Source organism: Chlorocebus sabaeus, chromosome 18 (genome assembly GCF_047675955.1).
Source record: "Chlorocebus sabaeus isolate Y175 chromosome 18, mChlSab1.0.hap1, whole genome shotgun sequence".
Classification (NCBI taxonomy): Eukaryota; Metazoa; Chordata; class Mammalia; order Primates; family Cercopithecidae; genus Chlorocebus; species Chlorocebus sabaeus.
Window position 1 is genome coordinate 68,541,627 of NC_132921.1, and position 19,702 is coordinate 68,561,328.

Genomic DNA, 19,702 nt, shown 5'->3' on the forward strand with positions numbered 1-19,702 from the left:
GCTGCCCCAAGAGTGGCCAGGAAATACGGACCTCCTGATGAGAACTAAAGTGTGGGCTGAACTCATTGCTATGGGAAATGCACAGAGAATGCCTGCCAATTTTTCACTGATGTAAAAAGGTTCAGTCGTATTTCCCAGAAGGTGGTGGTAGGGAGTGGGTAACCAGGAAGAGAAGCTCCCAAGCTACTGCCCTTGTCCTCTGTCTCCCCAGCCCCTTCCAAGTCATACTTCCAATCAATCACTTTTTTTTTTTTTTTTGAGATAGAGTTTCACTCTTGTTGCCCAGGCTGAAGTGCAACGGTATGATATCAGCTCACCATAACCTCTGCCTCCCGAATAGCTGGGATCAAGCGATTTTTTTTGCCTCAGCCTCCCGAGTAGCTGGGATTAGAGGCATGCGCCACCACGCCCGGTTAATTTTGTATTTTCAGTAGAGACGGGGTTTCTCCATGTTGGTCAGGCTGGTCTCAAACTCCCGGCCTCAGGTGATCCGCCTGCCTCAGCCTCCCAAAGTGCTGGGATTATAGGTGTGAGCCACCACGCCCGGCCCCAATCAATCATTTTTATGGTAACACCAAACGCCCAGTGACCTGAACATCCTATATACTCATGACAAAATCAGATCCAAAACCATCTTCATATCTACCTGTACAATAAATACAGAGGGAGTGCTTAGGAGATTATGTTGAAGGGAAATGAACTGCACTAAACCACAAAAGGATCTGAAACACTGAGGACGGAAGAGAAGGTGCTGGGCTCAAAGAGCAAGGAAGAAGGGACGGAGGCGCTATATTGGTGAGAAGTGTGCAAGGGTCTTGTGTCTAGTCAACGCTATGAGGCAGCAGTGACAGGGCGGACATGACTACCCTGTCCAGGCTGTGCCGTGGAGACACAGCACGAGTTAAGGAGAGATGCTCCCACCGACTCCGGGAGCAAAGGCATTAAGCTCAGGGCAGGATACCAAAGACAGACAGTGACACGCACACCCCAGACTGGCGAATGGACCCATGACCACTCCACCCGGCCTCCAGCCATGTGAGGGTGTGTGACTTGGAAGGTTGAAGATTCAGGGCCTTTGGACACGGGAAAGAGGGATTTGATCAAGTAGTTTCACAAGGTATTTGTTAAGATCCCACCACCAACAGATGCACCAACAGATGCATGGTCCAGGGGCACTGGCTTCAGGAAGAATCAGAGCTCCCAAAGATGAGCTGAGCTGTTCTGAAGTGAGGTCCCCATTGTTGCAGGTGTGTAAAATGTACACTAAATTACTGCCCGGCATGGCCGTTACAGTTCAGACTTCATAAGCTCCCCATTGTTGCAGGTGTGTAAAATGTACACTAAATTACTGCCTGGCACGGCTGTTACAGTTCAGACTTCATATCTGAAGGGATAGCTGGGCATAGTGGCTCATGCCTGTAATCCCAGCACTTTGGGAGGCCAAGGCAGGCGGATCATTTGAGGTCAGGATTTCGAAACCAGCCTGGCCAACATGGTGAAACCCCGTCTCTACTAAAAATACAAAAATTAGCTGGGCGCGGTGGCAGGCGCCTGTAATCCCAGCTACTCAGGAGGCTGAGGCAGGAGAATCGCTTAAAGCCAGGAGGCAGATGTTGCAGTGAGCGGATTACGCCATTGCTTTCCAGCCTGGGTGACAGATCAAGCCTCCATATCAAAAAAAAAAAAAAAAAAAAAAAAGATCTGAAGGGACTCTGACAAGAATAGAAGGACCATTGCAACCCTGAAATCCCATCCTCTAAGCCCAGACATCATTTTTTGTTTATAGTGGGTTTCAGTGACGGGAATTGTCAATAAGTGGTGACCATGAATGAAGAAGTCCCTACGGACAAACACAGAATACAGATCTGTAAAAAGAGGGAAAACCAGAATCAAAATGTGGTGGGAGGCAGATTGGGAGTCCGCAGTCCTAACTCCTCTGTTTTGGCTCCAGTGTTTCCTTGTGATTGGGCCACAGTGGGCAGCACATTTCCCTTCAATGCATTATTTTACCCAAGGCAAGTTAATCTGGGAACAATTTCTACCAGTAATCAATGTTTCCACCTGAGTGATTGTAAAGCATGAGCCTTCAGGAGCAGGAAACAAGTATCAGATCATTTTGTTATCTGCCTCACTGGCTCAAGCTAAATCATGGCACGGGAGTTTGTCCTCAGTCAGGGCTGCGAGGCTTCTGTCCGGGTCACTTAGTCATTTACAGTGGTCAGAGTTCTCCATGTGCCCCGAGACCAATCTTTTTGTTTGTTTGTTTGTTTGTCTGTTTTGAGACAGAGTCTCAATCTGTCGCCCAGGCTGGAGCGCAGTGGCGCGATCTCAGCTCACTGCAAGCTCCGCCTCCCGGGTTCGTGCCATTCTCCTGCCTCAGCCTCCCAAGTAGCTGGGATTACAGGCGCCGCCACCACGCCCGGCTAATTTTTTGTATTTTTAGTAGAGACAGGATTTCACCGTGTTAGCCAGCATGGTCTCGACCTCCTGACCTCGTGATCTGCCTGCCTCAGCCTTCCAAAGTGCTGGGATTACAGGCGTGAGCCACCATGCCCGGCCCCTGAGACCAGTCTTGGCCTAGGAGAAGGTGGCTGAGAAGCAAACACACACTAACATGTGAATAATGTGCTGTTATCATCCCCTAGAGAATATGCATTTTTAAAAAAATGCAAGGAGAGGGCAATATTTTACATAGAGAAATACATTTTCGACACTGGCATTAATTTATTTTAAAATTCCCACGTGAGCCCCCAAACTTCATCATATATAGTTCTCATCTATTTTGACTACGGCAACCAGTACTGCAACTAAAAACAAGGCATGCAACTACAGTCATGCGTCACTTAAAGATGGGGATACTTCCTGAGAAATGCATCCCTAGCTGATTCTGTCATTGTGTGAACATCATAGAGTGCACTTACACAAAGCTAGATGGCACAGCCTACTACACGCCTAGGCCATATGGTAGGCAATTGCAACACAACAGAAAATATTTGTGCATCTAACCATATCTAACATAGAAAAGGTACAGTAAAAATACAGTGTTATAGTCTTATCAGACCACTGTCCTATATGTGATCTACTGTTGATGGAAATGTCATTATTTGGTGCATGACTGTAATTCCCAAATTGATGCCCACAGATAAATTCATCAAGAAAGTAAAATTTATAAAAGAATTTCCACTCATAAGGTCAGAACCACTAAGCTATTCCTTCCTTAAAGAAATACGTTTATATTTTACATTTAGCTAACCTCTTACTAAACCAAGGCACAGCTATGACTTTGACCAGAAATCTGACACTCAGCATCCACTGTACTTCTAAACTCAGGCAAGCACCCCCACAAACCAGCATACCAGACACTTCCCGGTGTCGGGGTCACAGGTGTCACTATGGTTGTTGCAACTGCAGGGCACACAAGGAGCAACCAGAGGGCGCGGTCCCCTGCCACTCCCTGCTGGGAGCTTCCCTCTGTGGTACCCAGGGGCACAGTCCTGAGGGGATGCAAAAGGGAGGACAAGAAAGTCTGATTAAATAGTGAGTGAGGGACTTGAATAGACATTTCTCCAAAGAAGACATACAAATGGCCAACAGGTATATGAAAAGAAGTTCAACATCTCTATCATCAGAGAAATGCAAATGAAAAAACACAAGGTGATACCACCTCACACCTGTCAGGGTATCAACTATCAAAAAAAAAAAACAAAAACCAGAAACTAACAAGTGTTGGTGGGAAACTGGAACCCCGTATACTGCTGGTGAGAATGTAAAATCGTACGGTAAAAACCAGCAGCTATACCATTTCCATCTCTCCAAAGACGGAAAATTCAAGTACCATGGGATTCTGCAAGTCGACTTTTGGGTACACATCCAAAAGAATCGAAAGCAGAATCTCAAAGAGATAGTTGAACCCCTATGTTCACAGCAGCATTATTCACAATAGCCAAGACTGGGAAGCCACCCAAGTTTATTCATTGACAGATTAATGAATAAGCAAAATGTGGCATGTATATACAATGGAATATTATTCAGCCTTAAAAAGGAGGGAAATTCTAACACATGCTACAACATGAATGAGTCTTGAGGATATTATGCTAAACAAGCCATTCACAAAAAGACAAATTCTGTATTACTCCACTTATTTTGTTTGTTTATTTTCGAGACGGAGTCTCTCTCTGTCACTGAGGCTGGAGTGCAATGGCTCGATCTCGGCTCACTGCAGCCTCCGCCTCCCGGGTTCAAGTGATTCTCCTGTCTCACCCTCCTGAGTAGCTGGGATTACAGGCAGGTGCCATGTATTACATATATTATAGAAGCGGGCCCTACAGTGGTCAAATACATAGAGACCAAAAGAAGAGTGGCGGTTGTGGGGGACTGCAGAGAGAGGAAATGGGGAGCTAGTGTTCAATGAGTGCAGAGTTTGCATTTGGGATGATAAAAAGTTCTGAGAATGACAGTAGTGACAGTTGTACAACGACGTAACTGTACTTAACACGACTAAATGGTACACCAAAGAATGGCAAAGATGGCAGATTTTGTTACGTACATTTTACCAAAATTAATTTCTTTTTAATTCAAAAAGAGAAAAAATGAGATAGTATATACACATAAGTTCTGTTCGTCTCTTGGAGTTGCTATAACAAGGAAATAGATTTTGACTAGAGTCTCCCTACCTGACACGAGAATCCCACAGTGCCAGGAGGACAGACACAGTTCTCTAAAAGAGATGCAACCTCTTCTTCTGGGTGCAGCTTTTCAGCCTTTCTGCCAACCTCCATTGAAAGGTCTGAGATTCTGTGCAGTCATCATGTTAAGAAGAGAGGAAATGCTAACATTTGAAAAACTTTCTAGAAACATAGCACATGACCTAATATTTGCATATATATGAAACCAGAGCTTCCTTCCCTGTTTGGAGTAGTTCCCACTTGTGATTATAAGTGAAATGTCTTAAAGCACATTAGTACTGTCATGACACATTTTAGACATTTAAGAACTTAAAAATAATGTGACAGAAGTACACCTAAAAGACCTCTTGAAGTGCTGATATGGCCAAGACTTAATGGCTTTCTTTATGGGCTAAAGTATTAGATGAGTTGGTGACAGCATTCTTTATACATCATTACGAAGACATGGGCATTTCAGTTTTCACAGGCAGAAAGAGTAATTGTTTCTTTTTTTTTTTTTCCTGCATTTTATCTTCAGCCAAGATTCCACCATTATGTCCTTATATTTTATATCAACATTAGCATGCTAGGTGGATACTTTAAGTTATAACTCACACATTCCATAATGATATTAATATTTAACAATGTTTTGGTAAGGAACTGAACTACATGTATTAAAAAAAACAGTAGGTAATGGAAGTGGAATGAGTCCAATTCTTTCAGTTTGCTTTCAAATATGAAAATAACGGTCAAAATTCTAGAAGCTCCAAGTACCTGCTCTGCTGTAATCCTTGACCATATGATGCCTTGATGAGGATGTACTCAATATTGCTAAGGACAGACATAAAATCCTCTCGCGTGACAGGTTTTTCCGAAACAGAGTTAAAATATTTCCAAAAATTCTGTAGAATGAGAAACACATTCAATTAAGCTCAGAGGCCAAATTCTGACAGGCATAAAACTTATAAAGAATAAATTCTTTTATAAATTTCTCCAGAAATGAGCCATGTCCTGTGCATGTCACTGAGTGTAACTGACAAAGACCTCCTGAAACCTCCACAGGCAGGTGCAGCGTCAGTCCCATTTATCAATAGATACGCATTACCTAAGGCAGTGCCAGCCACACAGCGAACATCCAGTAAACATCTGCTGGGAGAATAGATACTTCCCAAATCTGAGCAAGTCCAAAGTCTCCTGTACCACTATCTCCATGCAGGTTGAAAATAGTACGCCAAGATAAAGAATTTAAGATGCAGGGCCCACTAAACTGACATATGCCTAATACACATTTCTTGAGGATTTGAAAATCAAACCATTTTTGGAAATCCTGCTAATCCCACTGGAAATTTGATCCCAGGGTCTTCTTGCTCAGTCTCTCTCTCTCTCTCTCTTTTTTTTTCTTTTTTTTGAGACAGTTTCGCTGTTGTACAAGCTGGAGTACAGTGGCGCAATCTTGGCTCACTGCAACCTCTGCCTCCCGGGTTCAAGCGATTCTCCCATTTCAGCCTCCCAAGGAGCTGGGCCTACAGGCATGCGCCACCACGCCTGGCTAATTTTTGGATTTTTAGTAGAGACGGGGTTTCACCATGTTGGTTGGACAGGCTGGTCTCAAACTCCCGACCTCAGGTGGTCCACCCACCTCGGCCTCCCAAAGTGGTAGGATTACAGGTGTGAGCCACCGCACCCGGCCGCTCATTCTCTTATTAATGGCTTTCATCTTTCACTACATCCATAGCAAAGTCAATGTCTTTAAGGAACTTATATGAAAAGATCCCATTTTTACCTCTCTCATTGCTACTTCTTGTTCCTGCCTCACTCCATTCTCTGGCGCTGGTGCATCCATGTAAATGACTTGCTTTCTGGTCCGACCACCTTTGATGAGAACTTGAGGCTCAAAATTGGAGGTGCCGACGCCGTCCAAAGAATAGAAGGCCACGTTGTACTTCAGTTTGCCACCATAGGCCATGAGCTATCAAATAACACAGTGCTGTTTACTTCTCTGACAAATCTTTCGCTTGAAAACATTTTATTGCAAGCCTACCACCATATGAGAGAAATCTTGTATCTTCAAAATACACGCGTGAAATATGTTGTCTGGAATTTGTTTCCTTCTAATTCCATTTAATTATGGATTATTAAGTTGACCTAAGTTACAGAGTTCCTTTTGAGAATACAAACAAAAGTGAGCTCCAAAATAACAAATCAAGGTGGTAACGATGCAAATTATTTTCAAGCTCCTTTAAATGAAAAATGTCTCTGTCTCCAGGAGCACTGGATACATATTTGCAAATTGTGAAGATCAGGGTGAATTCATACACAGACTCCAATGTTTATATAAACAAAAATCCAAGCGATGCCCTTCATGATCTTTTATAGTAGTTCCGCGCCCCGCCCCACATGAGTAAGAATTTCTTGAAAAGGGACTCCCAGGCCATAGCACCTAGGTTTGTACCACGGGCATATTAGTAAACACAGTCCAGTCCCACACCACGTAATGACATTTCAGTCAATGACAAACCACATATACGACCATGGTCTCATGACACGATGATATTAACATTCGCACCTAATGACACATTCCCCTAGAATGTCTCTCCATTGTTAAGTGGCAAATAACTGTATATGTTTGTTGAATGACTGCTTTAGGAAGAACCAAATTAATATAATGTGAACTTAAAAAACTTTTAAAATTAATGAAAAATTTTCAGGAACCATATACTTGACGAGATTTTTATAAGCATTAAACGTCTCTGAGCTCACTTAAAAGAGGAAATTAATAACCACTTCTTTAAATGACAGGCCGGCCCTGACTATGGTGATTTTAAACGATTTCCATATCTCCCAGGAAGCGTGGACTGGGACTGGCTCTCAGCTGGGTGTGCCCCTCACCTGGTCTCCCTGGAACTGCCGCGGCAGCCGCCAGTAAAACGGCTCTGCATGAATGTGCTGCCGGATGGTGGCGGCATCCAGCAGGAAGTCGGGGGCCTGGTAGTAAACCCCCTCAGTCGTGCCCCTCAGGTTACTCTGAGAAACCACACGCAGAAGAGGCTGATCGGAGCCCAGCGTTACCTAAACCACGAAAGGGAGGGAAAGTGCACTTCAAAATATGAACTTTCCACTCCAGTTTCATCCTTTAGATTCCATCATTGTTTCACAGATGAAACAGCTTCATTATTAAAACAGAAACAGTAAAGACTTTTCCTTTAAACTAAACATCTGGATGAAAATGAACTGAAAGCCCTTTAAACGACTGCATTTAAGGCCAGCCTGTTGCTGCACTGGGGAAATGTTCGATGATATGCAGAAGATGGTTAAGATTTTGCAGTTCTATCTTCTCTCCAGTGAAAGCTTTTCACAGATTAGCTAAGGAACAACATGGACAGCCTTTAGTTCAAGCTCCATTTACTTCCACGGCCAGCAGAAGCCGAGCTCTGATCCATGCTCTAACCCAAATTAGCTTCCTAGAATTTCTGATGCCATAAAAGCAAAATTTAATGTGAACACTTGGCTGTGTCTCCCACCCCCACCCTTCTCCCAAGGGGAGTAGGGTTAGAAGCAGAACGTCTTTGCTGTGTGTGACTTACTGGGGTCCTCACATAGCCCTCCAGCTCCGAGCAGAGGTGGGACAGCCCGGAGCAGAAGCAGGGGCTGCAGCCCAGGGCGTTGTCTGCGTGGAGAGCAAAGCTCCCCTCTCGACACTCGTTGCACTGAGGGCCGGAGACATTCTCCTAAAGGGAAACAAATACAGGACTCGCCTTTGCCTAAAAACGAGATGTGATTTCTGAACAGAAACAAAATAAAACACAAACATAATTTTAAAAGTAATTATAGATGCACAAACATCAGTTTCCTTTAGCCGGGCCCTGAGCTCTCTGCATGTCAGTTTTCTCAAAGATCCAATCAGTGATTCTCAACCACAGATGATTATCAGAATCATCTTGGAAGCTTTTGGAAAATACAGATTCCCGGATGAGAACATCCCATGGCAATTCTGGAAGCTGCCTCGAGTCCCCAGGTGATTCTGATGATCCCTGGGTGTGAGAGCCACCGGCCATGTATTATTATTAATATTATTATTACTATTATCTAAGACAGAGTCTCGCTCTGTCACCCAGGCTGGAGTGCAGTGGTGCAATCTCGGCTCATTGCAACCTCCACCTCCCGGGTTCAAGTGATTCTCCTGCCTCAGCCTCCCGAGTAGCTGGGACTACAGGTGCCCGCCACCATGCCCAGCTAATTTTGTATTTTTAGTAGAGATGGGGCTTTGCCACGTTAGCTAGGCTGGTCTCGAACTCCTGACCTCATGTGATTCACCCGCCTCGGCCTCCCAAAGTGTTGGGATTACAGGCATCAGCCACTGCGCCTGGCCCAGGTGATTATTAAGACAGGGCCTGCTGCTCTACTCGTCTGTCATCACAGCTGTTATCAAGAGATGTGGCAGAGTCCAGGTGTGGTGGCTCACGCCTGTAATCCCAGCACTTTGGGAGGCTGAGGCGGGCAGATCACCTGAGGTCAGGAGTTTGAGACTAGCCTGGCCAACATGGTGAAACCCTGTCTCTACTAAAAATACAAAAATTTAGCCAGGCATGGTGGTGGGCACCTGTAGTCCCAAATACTTGGGAGGCTGAGGCAGGAGAATTGCTTGAACTCAGGAGGCAGAGGTTGCAGTGAGCCGCGATTGTGCCACTGCCCCCCAGCCTGGGTGACAGAGCGAGATTCCGTCTCTAAATAAATACATAAATAAATAAATAAGGCCAAAAACAGGGAGACTGATGCTTCTATTACTCCCTGCCCATGATATCTACATGAGTTTTCCTTCTTATCTCCAGTCACCCATCAGCCCATTACCATCATCAAGCCAGAGGGCTCCCATCTCACCACCCATGGGAAAAGGACCAGAGGAGGTGGCTCTGACCTCCTAATAGCAAAGCACATTGGGAAACTAATGGAAATACACAAAACTTATAATGACATTGAAATCTTACCTCTTGGGAAAATAATAAACCCTGATTTCCTTCACTGTGGCCAGCACCTACGGGAGCCCAATAACCTCACAGGGATCCCATCACAAATCCCAAAGCCCTGAGACACCTACTTCACCTGCATACTCAAAACACACAGCCACTCAGCCTCTGGGATATATGACCAAAAAGACCAAAAACTCAGGGCAGTTTTCAAATCGGTTCCATCATCTGACACTTGTAACAGTAAAAATTCAATTTCAAAACTCATCCATCACTCTAGAGGAGCACAAGAGACTTTGAACTCAGATGCGGAAGGCAGTGTGAAGTCACTAGGAAAAGCATCTAAAACCTGGTTGCTGAGGTAAGTAGTCAAAGCCCAAGAGTCACGATGAGGAGCCAGAGAGAGGAAGAAGGAGGAGGATGGATGGTAAATACCTTGCAAGGGCAGGCCCCGGTTTCCTCTGCACAGGCGCAGAGACCCTGCTCCAGGTTGCAGGCATCCCTCGACGTCCCCCTCAGGTCACAGTCACAGGGAACACAGTCGGGAAAGTCTCTGTAACCCAAGGAGCACTGATCACAGGCCCGGCCACCAAATTTCCACTTGCACTGGCAACGGCCGGTGACCACGTCACACTGATGATGAGTCGACCCCACGAGACTGCAGTTGCAGGCCTAAGAGACAGGAAAACCAACTCAATAAAAAGACAGATTTGATGCTTCCAAGTATGCACATATTTGAATTACAGGAAAACACTACACGTGGGGAAGATCTACAAATGAACCCTCTCTCTCTTGCTACTGCTCCATGGATTCACTTTGCCATGTGCCAACAGGAGACAGGCATTTTGTTGCTGGACGTTTGTGCATCTTAGTGGCACATGCGCATGGGGCCTAAATTGTGAAGTGAAATGAAATCTACTAGGTCAAAACAAGTCTCACAAAATTGCTTCAGAAATCAGGCCAGGCACAGTGGTTCATGCCTGTAATTACAGCACTCTGGGATGCAGAGGTGGGAAGATCACTTGAGCCCAGGAGTTTGAGACCAGCCTAGGCAACATAGTGAGACCCCATCTCTACAAATAATCAAAAAATTAGCTGGGCATGATGGCACATGCCTGTAGTCCCAGCCACTTGGGGGGCTGAAGCGGGAGGACTGCTTGAGCCCAAGAGGTCAAGGATGCAGTGAGCTTTGATGGTGCCACTGCACTCCAGCCCGGGTGACAGAGCAAGATCCTGTCTCAAAAAAAAAAAAAAAAAAAAAGGTAATTTCCTCTTGTTTGCAAAACACAAACCCAAATTTAACCGAAGAAGACTATGTAGAAAACTGGAGGCCTCAGAGTTTGGACATAAACCCCCAGTAAAGCGATTTATTCCTTTATCTTGGAAGGTAGTACACACTGCACAATATATTTAAAGGACGCTAAAATATTTTTTGGATTTTCTTTTTTTTTTTTTTTTTTTTTGAGACAGAGTCTCGCTCTGTTGCCCAGGCTGGAGTGCAGTGGCCCGACCGTGGCTCACTGCAAGCTCCGCCTCCCGGGTTCACACCATTCTCCTGCCTCTGCCTCCCGAGTAGCTGGGACTACAGGCACCTGCCACCACGCCCGGCCAATTTTTTTTGTATTTTTAGTAGAGACAGGGTTTCACCGCATTAGCCAGGATGGTCTCGATCTCCTGACCTTGTGATCTGCCCACCTCAGCCTCCCAAAGTGCTGGGAATACAGGCGTGAGCCACTGCGCCTGGGCATTTTTTGGATTTTCTAACCATCACTGTAACAACTAGGTTCTTGAAGAAAACCTAGAATAAGGTGTCTTAAGGGTGTGGTGTCTTCCACTTTGACCCCTCTCATCTGCACTGAGGTGTATTGTTTTTGGTTTTGATTTTTAAGATAGAGTCTTTCTCTGTCGTTCAGGCTGAAGTGCAGTGGTGCGATCACAGCTCACTACAGCCTTGGATCCCTACGTTCAAATGATCCTCCTGCCTCAATCTCCCAAGTAGCTGGGACCACAGGCATGTGCCACCACACCAGGCTATGTTTTTTTCTTTTTAATTGCTATTTTTTGCAAAGACAGGGTTTTGCTTTGTTGCCCAGGCTGGTCGTGAATTCCTGGCGTCAAATGATCCTCTTGCCTCAGCCTCCCAAAGTGCAGTGATTACAGGTGTGAGCCACTGTGCCTGGCCCACATTGAGTTTTTTTTTTTTTAAACCCACAAAGCTATTCAACAGATTAAAGTCCAGAAAACATATAGAAGAAAAGGTCTGCAACTTGCTACAGCAAAGCAACTCTCAGTTACGCAAAAGCATGGATGACAGCGCTCACCTGGCACCCCACCTCCACATCGTAGCCCCAGTGCCCATCCTCACATTCTTCACACCTCACACCCTGTGTGTGAGGCGGGCAGACACACTCTCCAGTTTCTGGGTCGCAGGTATTCCGAGTGTGTGGGCAGTCACAGGCTGAAATAAAGATGAAGGCTGTGTTACAGATCTGGGTGACGTCAGTAAAGGGCTAAGAGCTGACGCTGTTCCTTCCCTTTTACAAAGAGTCCAAGGCATTCTTCTCCCTCCTAAAAGATGCCTCACAATTCTGAAGACTGTTCCATGTCCTCATGGAGGTGGCCAGCCCTCCATTTCAGGAGATGCTGGGGGAAGAGGGAAAATGGGGACAGGACAGGGGAAATAGAGAGAAGAGTGAAGAGGCCCTCACTAGCTGATCACAGAGGGAGCCAATATTTGCTTACTGCAGGCCCAACGCCACGCTGAAGACTTTATAGAGAACACTTACACTAACTTCTCAAAGCAGACTCTCATCAGCATCCCCATTTTACAGATGAGGAAACTGAGGCCAGGTGAAGTTAAGTAACGAATCTAAGCTCCCACAATTAGTAGGCAGCAGAGCCACGACCAAAACTTAGGATTGTACCCTGATAGGGATCAGAAACCAGAAAAAAGGTATGAAATCCTCCAGGGAAAGAAGAGAAAAAGTAAATGCACTTAACTGAAATTAGTTGGAAGTACAGGGAGGGCTGAAGGAAAGGTCCAAGAATGATTATAAAGTCTCAAACAAGGAAATCAAGGCTTACGTGTACAGCTGCCATCCTGGTAGGCGTAGAAGCCACGGGCACACCTGTCACACCTTTTCCCTGCCACACCTGGGACGCAGTGACACTGGCCTTCATCTGTGCAGTCATCTGACACAGAGCCTGCCACGCTGCAGTTGCAGGGCCGGCAGCCATGGCCTGAGTCTAGCCCATAATAGCCATGCTGTTTCACCAGAGGGGGAGACCGTGGAAACCAACATACGTTTTAATCAATGACTCCTCATATTAGTATGTTCCAGAACACACACAGGGTATTACCATCCCCATCCCTTTATAGTGAACGTCACTCTCTAGACAGGCACGGCACTTGTCAGCCACACTTTGTGACGTGGTTTGACTCTGGGTCCCCACCCAAATCTCAAATCGAATTGTAATCCCCATGTGTCAAAGGAGAGCGGTGATTTGATCATAGGGGCAGCTCCCCATGCTGTTCTCATGATAGTGAGTGCTCATGAGATCTGACGGTTTTGTAAGTGTTGACAGTTCCTCCTTCACATGCTCACACTCTCTCCTGCTGCCTTGTAAAGAAGGTGCCTGCTTCCCCTTCCACCATGATTATAAGTTTCCTGAGGCCTCCCCAACCATGCAAAACTGTGAGTCAATTAAACCTCCTTTGTTGATAATTCCCCAGTCCTGGGTAGTATCTCTATAGCAGTGTGAGAACAGACCACTACACTTGGAGACTTAGCTCCTTCTGAGTCATGGATTCAATCGCCTCTGTACCAAGGCTAAGGTGTCAGTCACATGCATCTTACCAAACACTGGTCACACTGCTGTCCAGTCACGTGTGGTTTGCAGTCGCAGAGCCCGGTCTCAAGATGGCACACAGCAGAATGGGAGCCTTTCGCATGGCATCCGCAGGCTAAACACATGCACACAAAGACATATTAACCCTCACTTCTGAGGATGGTTATAAGATCCTTCATCCCCAAAGGAAAAAAAAATGTAAACTTTCAGTGTTTCAAATCACAAAACTAAAAATGATATTATTGGCAATAACTTTAGAAGTTTAGCATTCTTCTGAAGAGTAAACTAAAACAGGGTTAGTGGAAGGATCCATCACAGGAAAAACATATTAAAGTTATTAAAACAATAATTACAAATTTGCTTAACTAATTTCATGAATTCCGTGACATTTTTTTAAATAAGCTACAAATTCCCGTGAAAAACATGCAATGGAGATTTTCAAAACCAACTTAGCTATCTGCTCTGATTTCAATCAGGTTCACATTTTTTATATATACACACATATATATACACACATATATACACACACACACACACACATATATAAATATATATATATATTTTTTTGAGACTGAGTCTCGCTCTGTCGCCCAGGCTGGAGTGCAGTGGTGCGATCTCGGCTCACTGCCACCTCCACCTCCCAGGCTTAAGTGATTCTCCCACCTCAGCCTCCCGAGTAGCTGGAATTACAGGCACTCACCACCACACCCAGCTAATTTTTGTATTTTTAGTAGAGACAGGGTTTCACCGTGTTGGCCAGGCTGGTCTCGAACTCCTGACCTCAGGTGATCCACTGGCTTCGGCCTCCCAAAGTGCTGAGATTACAGGTGTGAACCACTGTGCCCGGCCTATTATAGTAATTCTTAATTAAAATAGTATTTATGTTATAGATAGTACTAATTTAAAAGAGTATTATTTTAGGCCAATTACTGAATAGCCAGGTACTTTATATATATTTTAATTCTCAGGAGTAGCTCACAATGTAAAAATTATACTCATTTAACTTATTTAATATAAGATTTCTTTAATATTAGAGTTCTGTGAGGTTTCTCACCATCCTCATCTCCCCCAGCGCCTACTCTACCTGGACAGCCTGTCTATACCTACGGTTGCAGCCGCTGAAGGTGAACCTGATGATCCGTTTCTCCTCCTACCAAGCTTCAAGTGAGTCAGAGTTACGGGCGAGTAAACAGATAAATACCAGGTTGAACTATAGGCACTTGCTTTAGAAAAGGTCAATCACATACATACGACACCGGCACTTTCACCTGGTTTAACCTGACAGACTATAGTATTATCTAAGGATGGGGGGCCCTATGGGAAGTCCATAGAGGGAAGCCTGTTACAGAAACGGAAGGATCGCTCGTGAGATACGCAGAAACCGTTCACAGGACTTTGTCTCATCGAAACCAGGGGATGTAAGGAGGGGATGAGAAAGCGAGAGAGGAATAAAAGCTGTGAAGTGCTGAGGAACCAGAGAGCCTGGACAGCATCAGCCCCACTAGCCCAGGCCCAGACCCAAACCCCAGCTGCTCTAACCGTCCTTCCTCCACCTTCCAATCTCTCACCAACACCTATTTTATGTCTTCTCTTTTATCTCCATGGCAAAGGCCCTATCTGAAGCCCTCATCAGCAAGATTCACTTCCGGTCTGGTCTCCTAACCCAACACCCTGGCAGCCAGTCCCTCCTCAATGCTGGCAGCAGGGCGCTATTCAAACACACAGCTCCAGTCACACCCCAGTGAGTCCCAGGACAGTGAGGATGAAATGACCTCAGCACCTCAACACTGCACACGAGACCCCGCCGACGTAGCTGCTTCCCACCTGTCAGCCCGAGACCTCCCCTCCCTGTCTCTGTCTTTTCCATTCTGGTCACTCTCTCTCCAGCCTCTACCTCGGGCAGGGCCTGCCCGCTTGCCTGGGCCCGTCTTCCCACGCTGGTCACTCTTCTTGGGGTTCTTCTTCCCATCCTTCAAGTCTCACATGAACAGCACTCCCTTCAGAAGGCAGCCCTGGCCACCCTAGGCTGATGGGCCTGCCCATCCTCTGTGCCTTCAAGGGCACCCCCAGACAGTCATTCATCGCCTTCACCTTCACAGTCCTGTCCTGTGGCCGCCAACCACACATGTCCACCAAACGCTGGAGATGTGGCTGATGCAACTGAAGAACCAAATCTCTGAGTTTAAATTTAAATACTGAAGTGGTTTTGTCAACGTGGATGCCAGTATTAAAGAAAATAATTTTTGGTACAGGATGGAAAAATTTTAAATGTGTTTGAACTACCTTTTCAACTGTAAATTTTCTGTAATCTGCATGTAGATCAAGTATTTCTGATGAAAATTTAGCAAACTGAGCTGGGCTATAAAATATACACTCAATTTTGATGACTCAGTACTAAAAAAGAAAGTAAACATTGCTTTAATATTTTTAAAACCTGATCACATGACAAAATGCTAATTTTTAATATATCAGCTCAGGTAAAATATATTATTAAAATACATTTCACCTACTTCTTTTTACTATTGAAAAATGTGGCTACTAAAAAATTTTAAATTACACGTGTGGTTTTCATTATATTTCTATTGGACAGCAGTGGTGTGAAAATATAATAAAAATGACTGCTTTACTACTAGTAATTATAATAGCTACCATTTATTTCATGTCTAGAACTGTAAATGTTTTCGCACTGACTTCTCAGAAAGGTCTTAATATACACATATAATTATGTCCATTTTATGAATAACAAAATAGTGGCTCAGAGAGGCTAATAAATTAGCCCAATGTCACACAGTTGGTCCTGGAATCAAAGTCACACTAGTCAGACTCCAACAGCTGGATCCGCAGGTATGTTTTTCCCCCATACCATCATCATGTGTAGCTTCCCAGTAGATTTGAACCACAATTTCCCAACTACCTGTCACAGTTCTTAGGATAGTGTCTGGGAAATACCAGACACTTAATAAACAATGAATGAATGGAGGAACGAATCACCAAGGCTTGCAGTAATGATGAAAAGAAATGACATGAAAACGATAAAAACATTCTGTAAACTGTGAAGCACTGTAGAAATCCTGTTATCATAATTATCCTAGTATGATAGCCAGTCAAGGTGGCCACCTGCTGGAGCCCAGCCTGATTGGCCCAGGGCTAAAAACATTTCCAATCTCTCCATGTGTGGCTGGGAAAGTACGTTTTCTGTATAGCTGGCGCCCTCTTGTGCCCCCACATTGTAATACCATAGTATGACTTTGGCATTTATATGAAATACTCAAAATAATTTGTAATTGCCAGTCTTGTTCTTTCACTCCTTCAAAATCTGAGGGCTGAATCATCCCTCCGGCCAGGTCATCTGCTGTATAGGAGAATCTAGTTTTCTCCATGATCAGTAATTTCAAGACTCAAATTCAGCAGAGGAACACAGGGATCGGGTAGTTTCGGCACAGAGGACTAAGATGCACCACACGGTGCTTTACGCAGTTTCTGGGGTTACAGTCTTACCATTTCCCACCCTTCATCTTGGAATCTCATCTGCCTCATGCAGCCCCCGAAGCATCTCCCTTATGAATGTGACATGCTCAGCTTCCCCACTTTCATTTCAGTCACTGGAAGCAGAGCCAGAACTCTCTCAGGTCACACTGGCTGCTCGAGTGCAGGCTGCATCTTTCCAGGCCACTGGCCCCTGTGGGTTGTGACTAACCAAGCTCAGATAGGGTAGCCAGGGAAGAACCGGGCTGTGGGTCTGTGTTTGATCGGAGACCCAGTATTAATGCAAGTAACCCCTCAAGAGAGTGACTTCCTACGGCGATAAACAGCCAACTTGACTTCACGTTCGCGCACTCACCGCGGCAGTTCTTGGCTGTCACAGCGTCCCCGTAGAAGCCATCAGCACACCTTTCACAGTGGGCGCCGTCTGTGTTCCCCAGGCACTTCAGGCACTCCCCGGTGACCGAGTCACAGTGACCAGCCTCCGAGGGGTCCACGTTGCCGCTGCAGTCACAGGGAACACAAGATTCGCCAGGCACTGTTGGGTTTCCATAGTAACCATCTGCACATCTGTATCAAAGATGGAAAGTGGGATCAGACAAATGCAATTACTTAAGGCCTTACTGCACTATCCAGGGGCTCCCTGAATGGCCAATAAATCAGACTGACTCTGTTCCCTGAGATTTACTGTGAAAGGGATACGACTCCACACTCGGGCATTCCCAGATCTCCTTCACCTGTCGTGATGAAGCGGGAGAGCGTCCAAAACGAGGCATAAATCCAGTGGACGTGCAACCGTGTCCGGAGCCAACTCTGACCCACCCCTGACCACTCCAGATGCCACACAGCCTCCTACAGGCTTGGCCAGAGCTGGACACTGAGGCGCACACGTGGGTAAAACAGCACTGGCTTTCAGAAGCCACTAAACCAAACCACCTGTCATCTCCAGAATAGCCGGGAGCAATGGAATATTCAAATGTGTGAACCACAGATACTCCTTGCTGCTTCCTGTTGTTTTTGTTGTTGTTGTTGTTGTTGTTGTTGTTTTGAGACGGAGTCTCACTCTGTCTCCCAGGCTGGAGTGCAATGGCGTAATCTCCACTCACTGCAACCTCCACCTCCCAGGTTCAACTGATTCTCCTGCCTCAGCCTCCAAAGTAGCTAGGATTACAGGCACCCGCCATCATGCCCAGCCTTTTTTTTTTTTTTTGTATTTTTGTAGAGACAGGGTTTTACCATGTTGGTCAGGTTGGTCTCGAACTTCTAACCTCAGGTGATCCACCTGCCTCGGCCTCCCAAAATGCTGGCATTACATGTGTGGGCCACCACGCCCGGCCTATTGTTCTTGATGAGAACTCACATTAGCCAGGAAAAGAGTACCGTTCTTTAAAAATTCCCAGCAAGGTTTAACATTAATTTTAAAACATGAAATATTGATTTTTCTCAGTGATTCTATGAAATAACAATTATGCATCAAAACTCCAAAACCACACTTAACTATGCATTTAAAAACAAACACACAGAATTTATATTCAATTTTGAAAACGTGAACACAGCATTTTGAGAGCAGTGGATGCAGAGTACCTCTCACACCAAGCTCCTGAGTATCCCGGGGCACACTGGTCGCAGACCACCTCATCCCCATCACTGAGGTGGCAGGTGGGGCTGAAACTGTCAGAACAGAAATGAACAAAATTTTCCAGTGGATGAAGCTGAACTTCTAAATATGTAAAATGCTTAATTTCTACCACTCCTGTGCTTACAGACTGTCAGTGAGATCTCCTTAGCTCAGAACCCGGGGCCTCTGGTCACCCAGCCCACCCTGTGAGCCTCAACCCCTCATCGACTCTTGGTCCCATGATCCAGGCACGGACACTCGCGCCTCACTCCCTGCTCCCTACTCCTCTTGTTCTCAGCCCACAGTGCGCCAACTCCTCCTGCTGTCTGCCTGGGTTAACCCAGCTCAGTCTCAGTGCCCAACTCCGCTGACGCTTCCTCCAGGAGGCCTACTCAGGTGCTCCTAGGATGATGGGTTCCCCACCTCGGGTTCCCTGGCACTGACTTCCCACGTCAGAGCCCTGCCCATACCAGGGCAAAAGTGAGCTCGCTCAAACACAAAGTGGTCAGGAGTCTCTCGCACCTCTCCAGGGACCCCCTGTTAACTGATGCCCCTTCCAACCCTATTCCTAAACCTCGAGGAGCCTGCACAGGGTGGATGACGGTAAACACCTCCAATTTCATCGCGAGTAACCCTGACTGCATCCTTTTTATATACTGGAATTTCAAAAAAAAATCCCTGGGGGAATTCTTTGAGAGTGGGTGGAGGAAGAGTTCTAAAGGTTAAACCAGTGAGAGACAGAGGCTTGTAAGCTGCTGGCCTGTGGGATGCACTTGCCCCAGAGAGACTACAAGGCCTTGCCTGGTACATCTCCTTCCACCTCCCTCCATGCCTTCTGTTCCATGGCCTGCTGCAATTCCTCAAATGGGCGATGCCTGTTCCTGCTGCCCTGCCACGGCATGCCCAGCTCCATCCACCTAGAACGCCTGTCTGTGCTGCCTGTGGAATTCCTTCTCCTGCAAGTCTAAGAGCTTCCTGCACCCACCTAGGTAGGCTGGACACTGCTCTCCCTCCACCCCACCATCTGGTGGACAGGTCTCACTACACTCACGACCACACTGCGTCCCCTGGGGCCCACGGCCAGGTGAGAACAGTTTGCTACTCAGAACACCTGCTGTAAAACC

At 45.9% G+C, this 19,702-nt stretch overlaps 1 protein-coding gene across 2 annotated transcripts in view; it reads right to left on the bottom strand.

The window, feature by feature from the left end:
• The window catches only part of LAMA1 (laminin subunit alpha 1), a 166,206-nt gene that overhangs the window by 61,226 nt on the left and 85,278 nt on the right, over positions 1 to 19,702 (bottom strand). For both annotated transcript variants that reach the window (XM_007974613.3, XM_007974614.3), the window contains 12 exons: positions 18,545 to 18,631; positions 17,319 to 17,530; positions 13,486 to 13,592; positions 12,713 to 12,893; positions 11,950 to 12,086; positions 10,064 to 10,300; positions 8,249 to 8,392; positions 7,554 to 7,733; positions 6,448 to 6,633; positions 5,439 to 5,566; positions 4,674 to 4,794; positions 3,357 to 3,494 (listed from right to left, as the gene is read on the bottom strand). In XM_007974613.3, coding sequence (XP_007972804.3) covers positions 3,357 to 3,494; positions 4,674 to 4,794; positions 5,439 to 5,566; positions 6,448 to 6,633; positions 7,554 to 7,733; positions 8,249 to 8,392; positions 10,064 to 10,300; positions 11,950 to 12,086; positions 12,713 to 12,893; positions 13,486 to 13,592; positions 17,319 to 17,530; positions 18,545 to 18,631 — 1,858 coding nt within the window. The remainder of the gene's footprint in view (positions 1 to 3,356; positions 3,495 to 4,673; positions 4,795 to 5,438; positions 5,567 to 6,447; positions 6,634 to 7,553; positions 7,734 to 8,248; positions 8,393 to 10,063; positions 10,301 to 11,949; positions 12,087 to 12,712; positions 12,894 to 13,485; positions 13,593 to 17,318; positions 17,531 to 18,544; positions 18,632 to 19,702) is intronic.